At 49.5% G+C, this 22,224-nt stretch overlaps 1 protein-coding gene across 1 annotated transcript; it reads right to left on the reverse strand.

Moving 5' to 3' along the window:
• Positions 1-319: 319 nt before the first annotated feature.
• Positions 320-19,543, reverse strand: SMAP2 (small ArfGAP2). Its single transcript, XM_037379825.1, has 10 exons — positions 19,372-19,543; positions 5,907-6,040; positions 5,249-5,334; positions 4,305-4,383; positions 3,848-3,934; positions 3,307-3,388; positions 2,711-2,811; positions 2,428-2,593; positions 1,844-2,166; positions 320-1,457 (listed from the first exon to the last, which is right to left on the reverse strand). The coding sequence occupies exons 1-10, from the start codon at positions 19,472-19,474 to the stop codon at positions 1,332-1,334; spliced, it is 1,287 nt and encodes a 428-aa protein (XP_037235722.1). The 5' UTR covers positions 19,475-19,543; the 3' UTR covers positions 320-1,331.
• Positions 19,544-22,224: the final 2,681 nt, after the last annotated feature.

Below are 22,224 nucleotides of genomic sequence, written 5' to 3' on the forward strand. Positions count from 1 at the left end.
TGAAGTCATCCCCGCAGCCCGAGCTGCAGGAATGCTGCGTTTACCCACCCCCCTAAGCTGTGAGTCTCTCTTGTATATAAAAGTGTCAACTGACCTGATTCTGCCTCTGCTGAGCCTGGTTCTTTGCATGCTGATAGTCCTTCGCTTTCAGGCAAACACTGTTCTCACCTGACATTTGGGACGCAGCCCTGCTACAAAGCAGATGGAGTAGGTCTGATTTGGATGAAAGGCTCCAAAAAGGCACCTGAAGTGAACAACTCGCACCCGTGACAGTGTTTAACACAATCTGTTACGCTGTTTAAAAACAAGAGAAGTCAGCTGAGGTTTCACTGCAATATTTTATTTGGGAATTTACATATACACAGGATAAAGTAGACCACAGAAGTCTTGACTTCTTGCTCACGCCGATGAGTTTAAGCAGTTGTGTTCTACTGAAGATGTGAAAAGAAATCTGACCCACCCACTTCTTATGCCTAGAATTCAAATGTCAAAAGCTAGCCAGGAAGATGTACCAGGATTACACAGGAACAAAACAAAAAAAACATGAAAAAAGTATAAATTAGGATGCCATAGTCATTTTAAAATTGTAATAAAACTTGCAGTGGGCTCTCAGCCCCTTGATAAGTTAACTCTCAGTTAGATTGTTAAAAGTTAAATACATCAATACCACATATTAGACAGAAAAGCCACTCTGAAGTGCAAGTTTCACATTCCAAACACCTTGCCCCCACACTGTGCGAGAATCCTGCTTGCTCACGGGGGGAGGGAGAGGGGTCTTCAAAATGACTTTGGTTCCAATGAGGGTTGGCGAGCCAAGCACAGCGAGGCCTCAGCTCCGGAGAACTCCACTCAAGGGAGGAGGTAGCAAGGCTTGCTTGCCCCTGGGCTTGGGTTAAAATCCAGTTCCTCAGCACCAAACAAGGTTTTCACCCCTCTGCTAACCAAACCCCCTACTAATACTAGAGTTTAAGTGATTTTTAAACAGCCTGATGCCACAGGCAGTATTAAGTACGGCTTTCCCAACTCGCTCAGTCACACCTCTGCTAAGATACCCAGCAGGACACCAAGTGCTACCCAGAAGCATTAGTGGAGGTTTGTGCAAGGAGGGGGTCCACCCCAGAAGAGTGCATTGACTGTGCTAAATACAGGGGAGCTCACGTTCTGATGACTTGAGGTTTTCACCGTGTCTGACAGTGAAAAGGCAGAGATGGGTCTCGGGGATGGAAGGAGGTTCAGGCTGGGCAGCCAGCCAGAAAGAAAAAGCCCTGAATGTCTCATGGAGCAGTTTTGAAGAACAGAACAGAAGGCAAAAATGGTCACAACGCAAGGGATCATTTCCACATCTGAGTGCTGAGGGACTGATTGCTTCCCTGGGCACCTCCTCCACCCATTGACTGTCCATATCCCATCACGCCGTTAGCTCCATAGAAGTTCATCCCAGCCATCTGCTGGGTCATCTGCAAAGGGGAGAGGAGGGAAGTCAAGGCTACGTCGAGGACACCGCCAGCCCACAGCAGAGGCAAAACTCACGATCCCCACCACATCCCAGGCTTAAGCAGGTTCTTTAGAAGGGTTATCGTGAAGCCACTGGCTCCTCAGGTGCATGCTCAGCTGAGGAAGTTTTCACTTCAGCTAACGTTGCCCTGATGTTTGTTCTCCACCAAGCACCAAGACCTCTGACCAAGTCACCCCTTGGTGATCCTTCGGTTTGCCTGTGGCATCAGCAGAACCTCACCCAGCCCCAGGAGCCAGGCTGTGGAATCACTGAAATCTCCAGGTAACAGGGTTGGATTAGTCACATGTGCCTCCCCCACCCTCGGGTCACCAGCAGATGACACCTCACCTGAGCGATGTTCCACTGAAGCTGCTGTGCTGGCTGCACACCATAGACTGGTTGGGGAACTGCTGCCATGCCAGCCACGTAGCCAGCCTGCTGCGCTGCCATCATCCCACTGGGGACACCGATGACAGCAGCCTGCACGTTACCCACGTATCCAGCTGGTATGGCCATGGGAGTCACCATCCCGGCAGCTCCAGGCTGGGCCATCATTCCCACCGATGGTGCCATCATGCTTCCCATCATGCTGCTGGAGGGGGCTACTCCTGGAAAGCTAGGATACGCCGCTGCGGGATAAGCCATCTGAGCTGGGGCCATGAACATGGCTCCTGGAAAAAGGCAGAGAAGCAATGAAGGCAAGAACCGCTACACTCATTGCCAGGGGCTGAAATGCCAACCTTTAACTCTGGGACTATCACAACATTCTCTTGGTCCCGAAACATCCAGACTAAGCTGCTTATTATGCGACTCACCAGTTCTCAAGAAGGACCACCTACATTCCCACTTCTCCGCTTGTCAGCTACCAGGACACCCCACCCACTCCGAATTAGTGCGCTGCCAGTCAGCAGCTCTATTCTGAGAGCTGTTACCTTGCGCAGGCAGCTGAGGTGTCTGAGAGCCGTACAAGGAGAGGATAGAGTCCTTAGAGAGTTGCTTCTTCCCCGCTTCCTCTCCTTTGCCTCCTGGCTCAGGGAAGAGATTCAGGTTTTCGGGAACAGAACCAGCACTTCCAGATGTTGGCATAGAGCCAGTGACCTGAGACAGAGGCAGCACAAGTGCAACAGCTGCACTCAGCACTAGGGGAAGACACAGATCATCATCTCATTCCAGCATCTAACGAGGCTTTGTCGAGCACTGTTATTCCCTCCTTACCTTCCTGGAGTCGGAGTTTGATCCCACCGATGCAAAAAGATCAAGATCCTTCTCCAGGCTGCTAGGCCGGCCGTTTGTAACCGTGGTTGTCACAGGAGCATCTGGGAGAAACAAAGCCGCGATGGATGCTCACCCAGATGGCCTCAGGCTGAGGGGCAGCCTCCCTGCCAACATGCCACTCAACCCAGTGACCTGACCCCTAACCTGCTGCAGCCACACACTGCCAGCTCTTTGCTCATCCTGCTGGTGCTGAGAAGGAACTGGCTGGGGACCAAGAAGCGTACTGCGCCACAACTGCCCTGTTAACCTCAGAGCAGCTGGGAGCCATGCTGTCTGGAGACCACCACAGCCGCTCCTGTAACGCTACAGGCGCAATCACTGCACCAGCATAAAGGAAAACATAAGGAAAACTTTCTGCTGCAGTGTCAAGCACCATGCTCGAGTTGCACTGGAGTAATTAAGCAAAATGCTCTACGGCTCCTATCAGTTATTCTTCACCTGACATGGAAAATAAGTACTAAGAGCTCATCAAATTCACAAGCTCAAAGATGGACAGGGTCAGGGTAACAGTGTGGTGAGGCTGGAAAGGCTCTTACCAAGTCCCAGCAAGTCCATTACTGGTTCGGTAGATTTAGGGGAACTTTTTCTAGACTGCTGCGTTTCTTCTTTCTTTTGAGGCTAGGGAAAAAAGAACATCAGAAGCCTTGTTCAAATTCTGATTTTGCTCTGCTACTTTAGAGGCTTTAATGAGATTAACCCTTAAAATTCTTTTTCCAGGGGCCATAAGTGCTTCCAAAGCAAACAACTGCAGAGTATTACACAGTTTTATTGTCCCATTATGTTGGAACCCACCGTCAAGTTCAAGCATGCTCTAAACTAGCAAGAAAGTAACTGCTCAAGCTGGAAAGCTAAGCAGGGAGTAGCTGGATTCCAACCTGCTCAGAGCTGCACGGCAGAACACATCTGCTTAGTATCTGGTTGAGCAGAGGAAAACAAGCTACTACCATTAGTGTGACCGAATGCATCCACTGCTATGACCGAGGCCAGAAAAAATGCTTCCATATCAAGCTGGATTACCTCTGATCTGCTTGAGAGAAGTCTTTACAATTGATCCATGACCATGTCTTTTGGTCTTACCATTTTCACCTTCTCAAAGACGATAGGTTCCAGTTTTCTTTCCGATACTGGCTCATTACTCCTTTTCCATTTGTCATCTTTTTCCTTCTGTAAGGAAAAAACACCCCACTGACATGAGGGTCAAAACTCATGTCATTACACAAAGAGAAAGTTCATGTAGAGCTTTACATGATGCTGTTACTAATCTAAGAAAACCTCAAAGATACAGCTGAAGACCTCTGTTTGAAGACAGCCCTGCTTTGAAGAGTTGGACAAGACGGCCTTCAAAGGTTCCCTCCAATTTAAATTCTTTTGACAGAATGACTGAATGCAATCAGCTTCAGAGAAGAGCTTAGTCACTAATACAGGAAACTTTTAAACTGTCTATTTTCATAGTGTCACCGCTTACTCATAAGGCAGACACACACTTGCATCTCAACATGTATTCAAGCTTCTGTAGAAGTGATTAGAAACAAACCCTAAATGCGTTGATGTCAATACTTCGGTCCATGTATTTCTTCTTTTCATATTTATCCCGAATGAAGCTCTCCACAGCTCTGCAAGCAGCTTGTTAAAGACAAATAATTCAAGAATAGAAGACTTACGTAGTAGTATTTGACATGTGGATACAAGGTACAGGCTGTAACTAAACTAATGACTGTTTAAAGAGCATTTCCAGCAGTAACTTTCTTAAAATAATTTAGTGTTGGATCCAACTACTTTAGCTACTCAGTTTTTGCCCTTGGGTTATTCCAAGCATGGCAGTGCTATAAAAGGTATATTAAATCAGGGCTTAAATTCCTGGTGTATTTTCTTCACTGATTTATATTTACTTTAGCAATCACTTCAGAGCATACATATCATTAACACAAATCACACAGCGGTTGGAGAAATGAATCCTGTGCATACAAAAGCACCTCAGCCACCAGCTCAAGACAAAACAAAAAAATGTCGGAGAGGTTCTCCTGTGTTTCTTTAGATTCATGTCACCACCCCCATTGCACCCACCATCTAGAAACCCTCCTGAAAGGTAAAAGTTCCAGCTTAAATTTTCAGAAGTGTTACGCCTTTGTAATCTGTCTCCACTGAGAATTTTAAATGCTCAGCACTTCTGAAAGTCAACCCTCCTATTCACCACAGACTCTACAGTGCATCTCACACAACAGTTTCAGGTTGTAACATTTGCACTGCCCTTCTCCACCCCTACAGCTCAGAAATGACCCTTTTAGCCCTCTTCTGCCTCACTCTGTAAGCAAGCAGCCTGCAAGTGAAGCAACACTCAGAGGGTGCCTAGCTAGGAGCTCATTCTCACAGCTGATGCCCCAGCACGTGAAGTTAAGCCTCCTGTGCAAGAGGAGCAGCTACAAAGCCACAAGATGAAAAGACTCCACATTTCCCCAGCAGCAGAGGAAGAAAGGATACTGATCTGTTTGAGGTCGCCTGAAGTTCTCTGGCAGGTAGGCTTCGTAAAGACGATTTGCTTTTCCATTTCCCATCTCTTGCATGCACTGCAATTCAAAAGAATCCTTGAGCTGTTTGTTTTACAGACATTAAAGCCATACTAGCATGCCAGGTTACCAAGCAAGAGTCTGTGTTAACTAGAAGACATGTGTAGACTTTTGAAGTCTGTTCTGTACCTGAAAGCCACTCTTCAGGCCTTTGGTGCAAACCTTCTAGCTGGGAATCCTTGATGCAGTCGTCATGATCCCCCCTCCCCTTACAATCAGCCAGTCCTAAGCACCACAGCATGATATATAGTCAGAGGTAAGATAAACAGCACATCAGGAACCTGAAGTCACCCTGTAAGTCCAGGATTTGATTTCTGGAAACCTCATGGAGAGCAGGTGGGCAGCAGCTCCTGCTCCAGACAGTAGCAGCCACTGGCATTTTTACAGAAACTTGCCGAGCATTTGTCTTTACCCTGATGTTTGCAGAGCCTGAAATGATGACATTTTCCCTCCCGATCTAACCTAACTTGGCGTCATCTTCCTGCACCTTTGGCCTATTCAGACTTTGTTGACTTCCAAGTTTACCAAGCCCCGCTAACAGAACAACCCTGTTCACGTTTCGCTCACATTACCTGTATCTGTTCTTGTGTCCACTGGTCAAGATTGACGGACTTTACCCTGGATATGTGAACTCCTAGGTTCCTGTGGATCCCAGCACAACGAATGCAGATGAATACACCGATATTCCAGGATGCCCATCGTGGCCCTGCGAAGAAACACAAGTGTTTCACATCAAGTCAACCTGTAGTTGCCTTGAGCAACTGAGAAACTGTACCAAGTGAACTGGGACTGAGGCGTTTAGATTTTCATCCAGATTAGCCATTGGAATTAGACATCAGCAGGATGTCTAAATATTGTCTCCCAATCATTAGACTTAAAGCTAGTATTTCATTGCCTCCCTCTTCCATTTTGAGAGCTCTATGCAAGACAAGTCTAAGAGGAAGAGGGAAGAATAGGCAAACAGTCAAGACACTATAAACCCCCGATTTCACCTTGCTTAAACCCATGTAACAGCCATGTCAATATAAGCCCGTGTTCCTGCTTTAGCAATGGAGAATCTTTCTCAGATAACCTTACTGCAGTGGAATCTGTTCCAGAATATTCACTACTGCTCTAGGAAAAGCAGCATAAAATACTCAGCATTTGACACACGGACCAGAAGAAGACATCAAGTCTTCTGCAGGGGGCTACAGCTGAGTAAGGAGAGCAGAGCAAAACCCGGTACTTTGGCCACCAAAAACCTAGAGCCAGGGGCAGAACCCAGGTTGCAATCCTGGCCCAAGACCGATGGACAGTTCACTCCGCAGTTTCTACAGCTCAGCTCAGGTTCACAGCTTGCATGCGGCTTTCAGACAGGCAGGACAGCTCCGAGGTGTAGAAGGGAGATCATGCCAGGGTCAAAAAAACCCAAACAATCCACAGGGGAAAGATTAACAAGCTTAGTTTTACTCACTGCAAACAGGTCTCTGAAGGAAACCCAGCAAATGCATTACCGAGGAGGTCCACAGGCACTGCCACCACGCGCAGCCCCCCTCCCAGCCAGGGCCAACAGACCCTGGCCATGGAAACCCTCAGTCCTGCTGAAGGAAAGCCAGCTTTGGAAGTAGTCCTCTGCAGTACAAGACAGGCAGGTTTTAAAACCAAATCATCCGTGGCAGCTTCCGCCATGGGTTAGATATCCCTGTCCATGCTGCCCAGGCAGCCACTGCACAGCCACACCCTGAGTAAGGGACCCAAGAGCCTCCAGTAAACTAATTTTTTCTTTTTTTCTAGCCCTTTTTCTAAGCGTTACAGGCATTGTGGCAGATGAAGAGTTATTCTGTCTTTTCTTGCCATAACTAAAATAGCAAGCCTCAAAGCTAATGAGGCTGAGGTGGGAGGGGGAAGAGGGGGAAAGTGTAATTTCAAAGCCCTAAAAAAGCAGCGCTGTATTTGACTCTCCTAGATATGCTAGATTGTTGTTAACAGTTTAACTCCTATTTACTGGGGAAGCCTAGAGTATCCCGAGGGATTTGGTGCCGCTCATGCTATCAGTGGCTCATGGTCCCTTCCAGGGCAAAGGCATGGAACCTCTAACTTACCTCCAAGTACCTATTCCAGCTAACTCATGTTATGATTTTTTTTTTAAAAAAAAAAAAAAAAGAAAAAAGTCACCTGGCCTGCCATTGCATTCTGCTTTTTCACTTAAGAGTGGCCTTGGAGAATGGTACTAATTCAATGAAGCTGGTGAAAGTCACTTCCCAGCTTAGGAACAGCTCTTGGTGAAGACCTTAACAGGAGCATACTGCTGCCTATACCTTGGTTCCTTTACCATACCTGTCAATATCAAGGGCTGAACGCAGCAAAGCGGGGGCCTGTACTTTCAGCAGCACCTGAGTACACCAGTGACAAAGTGAGACGTGGGGACAAAAGGCTTGTTCAGTGTTATGCCTGTAGCACACCAAGGTTGAAGCCAGAAAACTCTGCTCCTTCATTTCATTTATTTGTGCCCTTCTCCCCAAGATGCACCCTGAAGGCTATAACGTGAGACTGCCAGCAGGATTAAGCATGAGATTCAAGGTTAGATGTAAACTCTAGATATATTTAGCCTTTATAGGACTAAAAGGATTAATAGTCAGCTAGATACTACATCAGGGCTATAGTAATCAGCTCACTGGTTTGTCACATGTGCTAGCTCAAGCCCCTGCAACCTCCTCCTACCCTGCGATGCCACATAAGAGAATGACTCAGTGGTACAGGCTGTTATAGCCACGCTGCTTTAGTGTTCCTTTATTTGTGATGCAGGATCTGAAATAGGAAGGGCTGAGTGCAGGAGTAACAGCTGACCACTGCTGCAACTCTTAGATCCCAGCTCTGGATGACTCCAATACTGAAGCAGCTTCGTTATGCCTGTGAATATTTTTTTTAAAAAAAAAATACGTAGGCTTTCAAAAATCCTCCTAGCAGCTAGCATTTGGTTTAGAGATAACACTGTTACACAACCAAGGGTAGTTCTCTCCACTGACCCTTATTCCAGCCAGGGTTTGGGTGTCCTTGCCATGTTCAGGTCTGCAGCCTCGAGGAAACGCCAGAGGTCTGGGGACGTGGGGCTGTTTTTGCCAGAAGTTTGGGGATGGGGGGTCGTTTTTGTTTGGAGCCAGGGAGAAGACCGATGGCAGAATTTCAGCAGTCTGTTCTCTGACACAGTGGTGACTCTAGAGCCACTCAAGAGCAATACTTGGGATGGTTCTCCAAAATATTGCCCAAAGCTCCGCAGCTCTGCAAGGCGTATGATTTTGAATTCCAGATCCAAGCACTCCATACTTTGGATATAACTAGCAATTCTTTTAGCCTAGTTACACAGCCTTGTATTCTAGCCACACTGTGATAAAAAGAGGAACAAGATACAGCTACACCCCTCGAGAGTGAAAAGCTGCTTTAAGATAAGCAGCTGCAGAAGAGAACCACTTGCCTCAACAGCAGCGAGAGGTTGACACAGCAAGACGCAACACAACAGGGAAGAGCTGCTGCTCGAATAATCAGTGCTGAGCAGCACGGCAGCCTGTCGGCAGCGGTGCGAGGCAATCCGTTTTGCCTCCCCGAATCAAACTCCAAATAACATCACGCTCGTTAAAATTATCATTTGGTGCCTTGGGCGGTGAGGAACACTACAAGGGTTTCTTTCGCTGAAAGCAAGGGTATCCCAAGCAAGACAGCCTGGCCTAAGCAGGCTGCCAGCAAGGAAGCAGCAGGACAAAGCTCAGATGTCCTGGTTAGGTTGGACATAACATGCAGAAGCACCAGCCCAAGCACATTCTGTTTTGACCTTCAGCTTTGCTAGTATCCAGTGCACCCAACTCTTAAGATAAAACGGCATTTTTATGATTTTATTTATGATGAAGGACTTCGTTTTGTGGGCAAGGGGGGGATGGGTTATCATGTAAATGTACACAAGCCTCCCACTTCCCTCTTTTGAGGGCACGACGAAGCAGCTCTCGCTAGAAATCACAGGAGGAAGTGCCCAGTGAAGCTCTGGCTGGGGAGAACTTCATAGAGTTGCTTCCCCCACAGTTTCACATGCTATTTTCAAGGTGACTGACTTGCAGAAAGACCCAGGTGGTATTTACAGATGAGAGTTCGGTCACATGTTGCAGCATTTAACTTCCCCAAAACTAAGCCAAGCTGAAGACTGTATACAGAAACTACAGCGACTGAGCGATGACAGAAGGGGCAAAACACCTTCACGGAAGTTAAGGGTGAAATGTTTTTATGTGGGTAAGTTGCTTTAAAGAATACCACAGCGGTGCTTATCAGCATTGCTAGGGCTGCAGCAGAGCACTATCTTCCCTTGCAGCCTCTGTGCACACCCTGACACCACGAACTGCTCCCAGGAGGGCATGCCATGCCACAGGGACCACAGTACCCTCTGGCTTCACCTAATCATGGAGACTCACATGCAAAAGATTTTAGGACAAGGCTAACAGAAGCATTTTGCTTGTTAACCCGCTAGAAAGCGGCATAAAAGAAAGTGGTCCTCGCATGAATGCTCTTGCTAATGTTCTAAAAGCCACCAGACTGCTATAGAGTTTAAGGGCTAAATGAAAACTTGCTTCCCATATGCAAAACTGGGGGTTTGCTGCAATGACAGCCAGTATCAGACGTGCAAGCCTAATGCTGCAGTCACTTTGGTTTCAGTATTTTGACTAATTTTAAACTTCCGCAGTAAGTTACATGGCACTAACCTTAGCTGGGCATAGCTTGTTCTGATCTGATTAAGCATCTCATGCCCCTGTACATCACCTCATACGTGCCCAAATCCTTTCTGGAGAATGCCAACCATCTGCAGGTGACCGTGAGATTAAAGAAAACACCAGTTTTGAGTAAGAATCAAAACAGATTTGAAAGCCCAGCTATACACTTGGTTCTGGCACAATATTAAGGCTAGATGAGACCACCCTGGGATATATTCCTAGCCTGGCAGCGGTTGCAGGAAGATCACGAGCTTAAAAGCATCTATTGCTCAGTCAGTTTTCATTTCAGAAAGCTGCATTGAATATTTGAGCGTATTCCCAAGTGAGGATGCGCCACCATCCAGCAGAGACTAGAAAGCTATGTGCGAAAAACTGAGCTGCCTGGGCAGTGCTTCCATGAGACAGTTTCACAGCCTGTTTTATATCCCAGCCTGTCAAAATAAACACTGCATACCAAGCTGGTCATAGCAGCTTCAGCTAGCATCTAAGCCAGAATCATTAATGCCTGCAAGGACTGCCTGAATGATCTGCCCTTACTGGAGAGGCTCCCAATTCCCTCGCAACCCCAGCACAGCCTGGCTGTTCCCCTTCACATCATGTCTTCAGTCACTTTGCTGAAAGTTCACACCCTCGGCATTTTTAATCAAGGAATCCCAAGGGGATTCACTCCTCACCCTTTATTCAGGCATTAAAATTTTGTCTCAAGCTACTCACACGAGTTTCTTTGGTAATAACCCTCCAAAAGGCATTTAAAAATAAAACAGAAGTTGGCTGCAAAGCCAGTGCTCTTTTGAGAAGGGGGGGGGTCAGGAAAAAATAGATGCTTTCATAGGCAGGAAGGAGAAAGCATGGCTATTCAAAGCCTAATGAAATATTCTTAGTGCAAACAATCGTTTGCCTCGCAGGCTCCCTGCCTGCAAGCACTCCAGCAAAAGCCCAGCTGTAAGAGGGAAATGTGCCTGCTCAGCCCATTGATCCCCCCTAACACTGCTCCATGTGTGGGACTACGGCACCGCACAGCCACCCCCTCAGCACTCACAGGGGAAGGGGATGTGGGAAATCCTCCCTGGAGCCAGATAATCGCTGCGAGATGACACGCACATCCTCTCGTACAAGCCTTCACCAGTACTTAGAAATTTCTCATCCAGTCAAAGTTGAAAAGCCCTAATTTTTTCCAGAGCCAAATGAAGAAATAGTCAAGTATCCAAGAGCTTCCTTTGACTTGTGGCTTCCTTATTCTGGAAAGAGATTGCTTAATGACTTACTGAAATTCATTCCACTCGTAGAAAAGCTATGACAAAGGCTGTCTTACAAAAGAACTTCCTCTGCTCTTTACTGCAGAGATGTGCTCTACAGTCAAGCATTCAGAACAGCTTGGGGAAACGAGGCAAACTCTGCTAGTAAGTAAAAAGCACAGTTAAACTCAGCATCAAGATCTCTAAATTATGCTGTTTACTCACTAACACAGGCTAGTGAGTATGGCCTGAGCAGGGCCATACTGACACAGGGCTCACGGACCTACCACTGAGATTTGTGAAGTGCTAACACCCACTGTACCCCCAGATTTAGTACCAGGCTAAGCTATTTGATTAGTTTTCAGGAAGCCATTGGAACAGCTGCTAAAGCCAAAAAGCTCTCCAAGGGAGTCTGATGAGGATATATACCTAGTCAAGTAGTTCAGCGGTTCAAAAATTCAACTTCATTCTGCTCCGAAAGACGCAAGGGCTGCTTTCAGAATTTCTTTGCCTTCCCCTTCCCCCCCCCCCCCCCCCCAGTAAAAGACTGCTGCATTAATTATAGGTTTTAACCACTCTTAGCAAGAAAAAGGAAGAGCCAGAGGCATCTATGGGGGTTGAGAATATAGACTCCAACAACAGCTTGGAGCTTTGCCTTAAAAAATCTTCTTGGCTGCATTAGTAGCAACCAGTATATTCTCCCCAAACCATAATGTTTGCTACAGGTACCTTACTGGCCAAGTCAGACCAAGCTGACTGATGCTGGCTCTGTTTCCTCTCAGGAACAGGCTTTGAATCTTCTACAGTTTACCAGAAACGCGTAACACTGAGCGTCTCGTGGCCTCGAAGGAAGCTACGCAGCAGCATTTGATCTAACTTTGAGTAGCAGTAAGCTCACAGAAGAATTGCAGCCTTCAGTGCACCTCTTATCACTGCGACCATCTTGTTCTTTGAAGCAGCACTGCGATTGTACAAACGCAGATGGAGCAAGGTGGAGGAAATTAAAACAGATGCTGCAAACAGCAAGGTGGATCCTTCCTGCTGTTTAAGAAAGTGATGCTTATTACTTCAGCAAATAAACTGTGAAAGTGACAATTTCAAGGAGATGCTATAGTGACAATCCATGCAAGGGGGCTCGTTAACATTACCAATACCGATGGCAACACAGTCTAGAGAGATAAAAAAATTCAGTCAGGTTTCACAATCCATGTATTCCCTGTGGTCACTAGGTTTTGACCAAAATTACACACTAGTCAGTCCTGGAAGTTACTAGAGGAAAGGCAGCAGATTTCAAGGAGGCCTGAAATTCCATGAAATGCAAAAAATTTTGGTAGTTTGTAAACACCATCCTCGTGCCCAAATGCACATGTAAACAGAGCAGCAGGATGGAAACTCCCACTAGCACTACTATTTTACACCATCAAAATTCAACTTAGTTTCCCTGCCATCAAATCCCTTATGTCTTTAATTCTTCACCATGTGTTAAAAGCATTTAGACTCTGCCTGCCAGTCTCATTTGAGTTGGGGAGATATGCAGAAGTCACTAAATCCTTAAAACAGCTCCTAACAGAGGAAGGAGTCTCAGCTCCTGGGCCACTTTTTTGCTTGACTGATCATCTCTTCAGTCTAGAGCTAGGCGTAAACTGGTTTCCACTATCAGTTACCAAAAATGACTTGACATTCATAAGGGTGTAACCTGGCCAGGAAGGACTGACATGTTTTGCCAAAAATAGAGGTAAGCAGTTTAACAAGGCATTGTAGGTCTAACCGTAGCACAGGTAAATCCAGCTTCGCAGTCAGATGAAGCTTTGCTCTTAAGACAGTTTCTCTTAAAAGCTCAAACTTTGTCCTAGATTTCCGAGGACACATGAAGTAATCACTATTCTGGATCAACTGAAGGAGACCAAAGCTATTCTTGATTCTCTAGTTGGCTTTGATAACCTACTTGCATTTTGAAAGATGAATTACCTTTAAACTGCAGAGGCATTTTCTGAAGAGGCTGGCACACGAGCTCCTGAACATGTTTGATACCTTATGTAATTCCTCTGGCAGTTACTATAGGAACAAACTTTTACTAAAAGTTGCAGCTATGCTCCGAGAATCACATGGCATCTCTGGACCCTTAATTTACACCCTCTGCTATACAGCCACTGGCCACACAGGCTCTCCATTCCACAGGTGGGTCAACCGAGCTGGTACAGAAGAACAACGCCATTAAAGCTGACATGGTTTGCCGAGATGCCTCCCGCTCAGAGGATTATCTTTGTTACCTATTTCTGGCAGATGTAGAGACACGCATCCATGTTATATGACTCAGAGCTCTGCCTCTCTTTCCTTAAAGGGTATCTTCCTACAACTCTCCCAAGCACAAACCACTTCCAGAATAAGTCCCCCACTGGAAAGGCTGATGCTTTTTCTGCACCCACCCCACCCCCCTTGCTTTGTGGCTTGAGTGGGAACCTACAACTTACTTCAGGCAGGTATAGGTAGGGTCAGGCTCACAGCTAGACAGAGCTGCGCTCCCGCCCTGCCAGAGCCCTGGACCACGGCAGCACTGCTCAGGCTTCTCAGATGAAGGTCACTAAGGGATGAGCCAGTCTCACAGACAAAGCTAGTTTCTGAACATTTACACCCACCTGAAATTAATACTGCTTTATGCACAAGATAGTCCTTTCAGACCTGATAGAAGAGTAGAACAGTTCGAAAGCAGAAGAAAAAATGCAGGGCTCATTAAGATAACGGCAGAATATTGTGACTGCAGCTAAGAATTAAAACAAGTACACAAGCACATATGCACCCGCTCTGGCAAGCTTCCATTACATAAGCCTGAGCTTTCTCCTAATACAGGATTTTCTAAGGCAAGCTGAGAAGCTTTAGTCCCACCACTTTGGTTTTTGAAGCCCACTGCAGGCAAACTATGCATCACTACCCACTGCTCTGTTTTCCCATAACGAGCATTTCTTCATCACATGCAGTTGTTCTAGGCAGCTATTTAAAAAGTTAAGTCTTGAAATTGCTTTTGCTGAAGAGGAAACTCAGCTGCAATTCAATAGTCTGCTGATGGAAGAGTTGAGTCAACAGATTTTTGTTGAATATTAACAACATGTTTTATATTAATACTCATTTGGCTGGACTAAACCAAATGTAATAAGCCAACTCTCCCATTCCACTGGAAATCATCCCTCCTTAACTGCACCTACCCCAGCCCCAGGATTTTCAACCTGCTCCTTCTGCTCCCCATCCAATATTTAACCACCTCTTTACAGTTTGGGTTTGTTGTTTTGTTGGTTTTTTTTTCCAAAGTTCTACCCTGTTTCAGAAAAGACTGCCTGAAGAATCAGATCTGGCTTGGTGTTGTGTTTAACAAAGGGTTTCCCATCTAACCACTGAAGTTAGAAGAAGGGGTTGATTTCAGCACGGAACCCACAGTTCTCACAAGACACAAGGATGAAGGGAAGAGTCAGACAAACCAGGAGGAGCACAGGGCAACCTTAACTGATGGACAGATACCGCGGTCCTCGCTGGTGCTCCCTGTGGAGGAACCTGCCATTCCAACGTCAATGGAACTGGATCCAAGGAGCCTGTTGGATAGATAGGACTGGAAGAGCAGAGGGGAAGAGTTTGGGAGAAGGAGAGAATCAAATAGAATTAGCTGTATCTCACACAAGTTCAGCACAGAGCTTTAGAGTCAGAAACGCAGAGAAGAATCCAGTTAACATAAGTGTTACTCAACACAAGACATTTCCCATCTCCTGGAAGGTACCTGAATGCTTAGGTCAAGTCTGACTTGCACCAATTACACCACATCCCTCCAGCTACGCTGCAATTTCAGCCTCCAGACTCAATTCTGATGTTCAGCAGTGAATCTTCTGATGGACACTCAGTACAGTCAGACTGCCTGACAGTCATGCTACCTCACACACGAAACCACAACCACCCTCAGAAAGCACTTCGCCATGCACTGGTAGAAGAGGTCCCCCCCATCAACAGCTTCTCTTTTAAGGTGTTTTGTTCAAGCAATTTGTACAGCAAAGGCTGTCAAAAAGAGGATTATGCTAATTACCTCTCCAGCTGTTAGCAGACAGCCATGCTACCACCTTAGCCATGCTGGGCAGTCCCAAGGGGAGAGCTGCATCACTGCATGTGGTGCTAGGAATCCATGCTGGATCGCTGCTTTTGATCATTAATAACAATATTGTGACAGTATTCAGAGCTGCATGTGAAACCCACTGAGACAAGAAACCATTGGCTGTGCTTGCAAGGGGAAAAATCTGCTGTTCTGTTTGTGCCCAACACGGGTAGATTATGTCCTAAAGGCTGCCACTGAGCTCCCGAGTCCCATTTTGATCATGTAATGAAGACCCCTCTCAGACACACAGGTTTTCACCCCTAAGCTCCACTGCAGCAGTCTAGCCACACTCTGCTTCAGCACAGGATGTACCGCTTGGTACGCGTCCAGCCGCTTTTGATCAGATCACCCCACTTACCCACACTTTGAACAGAAACTCTGCAATACAAAGAGGAAGAAGCAGGGGAGAGATCTCACCCAGCTTCCTCCAAAACAAAAGCCTCTAACCACTGCAGCGTTTATTGCTGCAGAAGCAAAAACCACCCCGAGCTTTCTTTCCCAGTTTCCACGTCGTCCTTTTTTCCCCCTCCTCCAGCAGCTCAGACCCAGGACATTAACAGCTGTCCAGGGAGGCCATCAGGCTCGTGCTTCTGCAGCTCTTTCAGGCTCCTCTGTGTAGCTCTTCCAGAAAAGCTACGCACAGAAAGCACGTGAAGCCACCAGTGTCTCCAACAGCCCGTCAGAAGAAACACCTTGCGAAGAATGATGTGCCCCACAGAAGCTACTTGAATCCCAGCTATATGAGGGAAGGAAAATATATTGGAGAAACCTAGTCTTCCTCCCTTATCACACTTAAAGGCACGAGCTGGATTAGGAATCACTTGTACACACTGCCTGATGGAATGCAAATAATAACACGAACACAGAAGGCCACCTTCTCCGTAAGCAATCACTTTGAGGGCAGAAGAAATGGAAGATACCCAACTGTTCACCAGCATGGCATAATAAACAAGAGCACGTTCACTACACTGGTCCCAGAGTGCTGAGTCCAACCAGCAGCCAACAGCAGAGAGCTGATGTTCCTGAAAAGCAGACTTTTCCCCCAACACTGAGAATTCCTGTAGAGGATGAAATCAAGCAGGTACATACTAGCACTGCGGCTCACACTAACAGGTACGGTGATCTCGTTTAGTTCTGTATATAGAAGTGGAAAAAATACAGTAATGAAACCCAGCAAGTAGTTAGGTCATTGGGAACAGGCATAATGGAAGCGTGGGTGGCATCTGAACAGCCTCTGCCTATGTGTCATGCTAGCTTTGAAACGCTCAGATCAAGCGGCAAACCACTACAGAATTCAGTCACTTCAACATAAACCCAGATGGTCAAAGGGCAGCGTTTTAGTGTAAAGCTGTCTCAATAGGTGCTGTATGAGCTGCCAGGTTCTTACTCCGCCTTCAACTTTGCTGAAACTCATGCAAAAACCCTTAGGATACTGAATGTGAGCTGACAAAGGAGGGAGCTGGCATAAGAAATAAAGACCTGCCACTACCAGCTAACCCCCCCAGCGTCATTTGCTACAGCAACCAGATTTCAGCCGTGACCTTGGCAAACTACTACTCACAGGACTTTACGCGAGCACATTCTTAGTGCGTCTCAACTAGCATAGCCAGACTTGCAATCGGTTAAAACAGAGCGACAATCAGCTGTACAGAAAAGCAGCTATCCTCTCAGGCAGTGCTAGAAACACTGAGGGAAGCCACCTGGAGCTAGCAAATACCACGTGGCCTCTCATTAGCACAGACTTGCAGAGGTTTTAGTTATTAAGAAGCCATATATCAAATAAAATGTGCTCTTTACTCTGCACAAGTACACCTGGGGCTCATTTCCATAAGCAAAGCTGAAGGTTGCAGTTACAGCAGCGGTTAAGAACACCAGGCCCTTCCTGCCATTGCAAACCAGTTCCAGTGCCTTGCTGGGAGCACACCACATCAAGCCACAATAACCAAAACACAGCCCAGTATCACGCTTTGACTGGCACCAACTATCAGTCAGATCCCGGGCTCGAGAGCTTATCTCATACAACCTCCCGTGGCCACAATCTCTGTACATTGCCCTCAAGAATGAGATTTCACATCTCCACGAATCTCATTAGCATAATGGATAATTATTTTGTCAGATAACTCAGTGCAACAGAAGCCTACACTTCATGACTGAAGGAATCTATCTTCCCAGACACAAGCAGCTTCCAGCTTTTGTGGGAATGCTGAACTGCACACTTCGATTTTTTTTTTTTATGCAGTATTAACCAGAATACCACATTTCCAGGAGGTACTGTGAACGGGAGAAGCTACATAATCACATCAAAACAAGGAACCTGGAACTGTGAGGAGAATTTGTTTCCATATTTTGTACGTATCTTGTCTTTTGAGGCATGAGACAGTAAAGACAGCTATTTTTGCCCTTGGTGCTGGCATTAGGCACCAAGAGATAAGGTATTTGCAAAGCAAGAGGCACATTCTGCTCTCTGCCAACATCACAATGTTCAATCTACATGGTCAACCAAAGCAAGTTGTGAACCATGCCTCAAAACACACCATCTCCAAGACAGGTTGTTACAATAAGGCGACTACGTTTTGGGGTTTTTTAGGGCAGAGCTGAAAGCAAATCTTAATAGCACCCTTTTAAATGTTGTTTGGCAGTGCTCTCTGCAGTTTTTAGAGGTCATACTGAGGTGACCAAGACTCCCACTTACAATCGGGCACAGAAAGACAGCCCTTGCTCTGAGGTCATTTAATGCAGCTATTGGGAAACAAGCCTCAAGTTCAGATCTCTCCAAATCATAACTGCACATTAAAATAGGATTTTAGGTAGGCATGGGCCCAACCTCAACTCTTGTGCTACAGGAAAGCAAAGCATTTCACAGTAGGAAACTACAGAAATATATCTGCATCACCCTGGAACAAGTAACAGTTGTTTTGTTAAATTGTTTTGTCTTCTGGAATGCAAACATTTACACCTGACTTCCTCTCTACCCCTCTCCCACTCCTTTCTAAGAAAGGTAAGGATCACAACATGCCTTGAAATCAACACGAAGTAGAAAAGGAAGCACAGGACAAGGACCCGAAATCCTTTCAGTGGCGCGTGCTCCAGTTCCTTTCTTCTCCTTACACACTGCACCTTCTAATACTGCTCCTACCTGATCCTTTAACCGTGATCTGCTGCCCACATTGCAGCTCTAAATTACAGGATATTACTCCTCCAGCAGGAATGCCCTCCAATATTACGCAACGCCAGCTTTCCAGGTTTCTCTTAACACAAGACTCCTGCAGAAGAGCGGTCCCCAGATGCGATTCTGTGTTTTGATACCGACATCCCAGCACAGGCAGAGAGGTGATAGATGAGTTGCCAGCAGCAAATCCCGGGCAGTTCCCACTCACTGGCTGAGGGACAGGCACAGCCGAGCTGCAGGAGCGGGGTCAGAGGCACCCGGAGAGGTTTCTCTGCCAGGAGCACTGCCCAGCCTGCTGCAGCACTGCTGCTGCGACTAACAGCGAATTAAATAAGGCAAATCTGGGCTGTTTTTTGTTTATTTACGTATTTTCGGCCAAATACCAAGCGCCTGCTCCAGCAGCGGGGAAACATCTACCCTGGAAGCACCCGGCCCCGCCGCAGCAGCCCTCGACAGCACGGCCGAAGCCTTCTCTGCGCCCTCACGGGGGAGGCCAGAGCGCGGAGCCGTTGCCCCCCAGGGCCCAGCCAGGCCTGCCCTCCCGGAGCGGGCGCCCTCCCCTCCCGCCGCAGCAGCAGCTCCCCCGGGAGGGGGGACACCGGAGGGCGCCGAGAGCTCCTCGCCCCGGCGGCAAGCGGTAAGGAGAAGGAAGGGGGGGGCAGCGCCCCGCCACAGGCCGGCACGGGGGGGGACACAACCGCGCCGGCCCCACTGGCCCCACCAGGCCCCGCCGCCCCCCTCAGCCGGCGCGGCCCGCGGGGAGGCCGCCGGTACCTTTGGCCTGGCAGTCGGCGCAGTACTTGTTCTCCTCCTCCACCAACAGGCTGGCCAGTACCGCCTGGTACCGGTCCACGTCGCGCACCGACTTGCCCGTCATGGCGCGGCCGGCGCAGCCCGCCCGCGGGTCACGGCGCCGCCGTCCCGGGCACCCGCCGCTTCCTGCTTCCGGCCGGCGGCGGAGGCGGGGCAATAGGGGGAATGAGCCAATAGGCTGCAGCGCACGCGCTTTAACACCTTCCCCCCGCCGCTCCCCCTCGCCGTTGATTCGCTTAGAAGCCTCAGCGCCCGCGGGAACCAATCGGAGGACGCGGGGCGGTGGCAGGGGAGGCATGAATGGGCATGGTCACGTGACGAGCACGGTTGGGGCGGAGCCTGGGCAGTGCGGGGGCGGGGCGGGGCGGGGCGGGGGCTGAGCGGTGCAGGGGTGCGAGGGGGGCTTGGGGTGCGGGGAGGGGTTTGGGGTGCTGCGGGATTTGGAGGGCTGGCTGGGGGGTTGGGGCGTATTTGGGGGTGCTAGGTGGGGGTGCTGGATACTAGGGAGTGGGCGTGCTGGGGGGGGTTGGAGGGCTGGCTGGGGGAGCAGGGGGCTTTGGGGGTACTGGGTGGGGGTTTGGGGTGCTGGGGGTTTGGAGGGGTGGCTGGGAGAGTCGGGGGGGCTTTGGGGGTGCTGGGTACTGGAGGGGTGGGGTGCGGCGTAGGGGTGCGGGGTGGGGGTGCTGGGTGAGGGTTTGGGGTGCTGGGAGGTTTGGAAGACTGGCTGGGGGGTTGGGCTTTGGGGATGCTGGGAGGATGCTGGGTACTGGGGGGGTGGGGGTGCTGGGTGAGGGTTCAGGGTGCTGGGGGATTTGGAGGGGTGGCTGGGGGAGTTGGGGTGTTTTGGGGGTGCTGGGTGGGGGTGCTGGGGGACTTGGTGGGACTAGCTGGGAGATTTGGGGGGCTGGATGGTGGTTTGGGGTACTAGGGGATTTGGGGGGGCTAGCTGGGAGTGCTGGGATGCTGCCTGGGAGTTTGGGAGGTCTTCTGAAGGCTTGGGGGACTGGGGGGCATGGAGGTGCTGGGTGGGGGTGCAGGGGTGGCGGGTGGGGGGTTCAGGGTGCTTGGGGGTTTGAGGGTGCTGGTGGGGGTATGGGGTGCTGGCTGGGGGGTTTGGGGGGACTGCTGGGGGATCGGGGGTCTGGAGGTGCTGGCTGGGTGTCCAGGGGTGCTGGCTGGGGCAGTTTGGGGGGATAGGGGATTTAGGGGTGCTGGGTGGAGATACAGAGGTGCTGGATGGGGGTATGAGGTGATGGCTGGGGGACTTGGGGGGGCTGCTGGGGGACTGGGGGTCTGGAGGTGCTGGCTGGGGGTGCAGGGGTGCTGGCTGGGGGGTTTAGGGATGCTGGATGAGAGACTTGGGTGGGCTGCTGGGGGCTTGGGGGGACTGGGGGGCCTGGAAGTGCGGGGGGTTTGGGGATGCTGGATGAGAGACTTGGGTGGGCTGCTGGGGGCTTGGGGGGACTGGGGGGCCTGGAAGTGCTGGCTGTGTGTCTGGGGGGACTGTGTGGGGGTTCAGGTTGCTGGGGTGTTTTGGGGTGCTGGCTGGCTGGTGGCTTGGGGTGCTGGCTTCAGGATGGAGGGGGGCTGTGGGGTGCAGGGGGTTTGGGGGGGCTGTGCAGCGGGTGCTCCCTGGAGGAGGCATAGGGGGACGTCCCTGCTCTGCACCTTCATCAGGACCCAGGCCAGGCTCAGCCCCACACCTTGGCCCCACAGCGGCACGGGGGCTGCCCCACAGCTCTGCGCCTACCGCCCACCACCAGGCCACCAGGGCTCCCATCCTCCCAGGAGGGGGACCCTGGGGGCAGCGGGGCAGACCCTGCAGCTCGGGGAGGGGGACACAGTACTGGTCAAGGGCAAATGTTCCAGTTGGATCCCATGGTAAAATTAGTGGGGGAGAAAAAAGATGGAGGTGACAAGCCAAACCCTGGTGCTGCCGTGCTGGGGTGCTGGGGGGAGAATTTGAGCAACGGCGACGCATGAAAAGCTGCAATCAAATGAGCAATGGCATCAAAAGGAGGAAAAAAAAATAAATGTCACTGTGTAGTAATCTAAGCAGCGCTCAAAATTACATAATTCCTCCAAAAAGTGACACTCGTGTCCCAGAAAGGTGCTGGGCTCGGTGGCAGTGCTGGGATGCGCCCGCCTCAGGCACCAGCAGAAACACCCCAGGAGCTCCAAGGAGGTCTCAGATTCCTAAATTTGAGGAATCCAAATTTAGATGCTCTGAAAAGAAGGTGCATTCAGCCTCGAGCCATAAGGATTTTTGTCTCATAACAGCAGGTTTTGGTGTAAGCGCAGCTCAGAAGGGCTTCTGCCACCTCTCGGAGGCGTGGGGAGGGCAGGAGCCCCCCGGCCTTCCCTGTGCCCACCTGGCACGTGGGAGGAAGAACTGGAGAGAGGGTACTAGCCCAGAGCGGTGCATCATTAGCCCCAACTGGTCCATGTGCTGGGATGGCCCTGTGCCCACTGGATGGGGCGCAGACCACTGTTCTGCGACCCCTGACCTGCACTGGGGTACAGGTGGCAGCCTGCTGGCTCCTGGGGGCCACTGCCCCCCCCTCCCCCCCCCCCCCCATACCAATGAATCAGACTTCAGCATCTCATCATGGAGCCTTCAAGCCCTCTGTGAGGAGGAGGAAGAAATCGCCAAGATGAATCATCCCCACCATCCCCGGGAGTGGGAGTCGGGGGGCGGCGAGCTGGGGGGGCAGCTGCCAGCAAAGGCTGAGCCAGGTGGGGGGAGCTGGGCTTGGGGGGTGGTGAGTGGGGCATCCGTCCCCCCATGGACGGGGGCCTCATGCCCTGCCAGGG

Source organism: Falco rusticolus, chromosome 3 (genome assembly GCF_015220075.1).
Source record: "Falco rusticolus isolate bFalRus1 chromosome 3, bFalRus1.pri, whole genome shotgun sequence".
In the NCBI taxonomy this organism is placed as follows: Eukaryota; Metazoa; Chordata; class Aves; order Falconiformes; family Falconidae; genus Falco; species Falco rusticolus.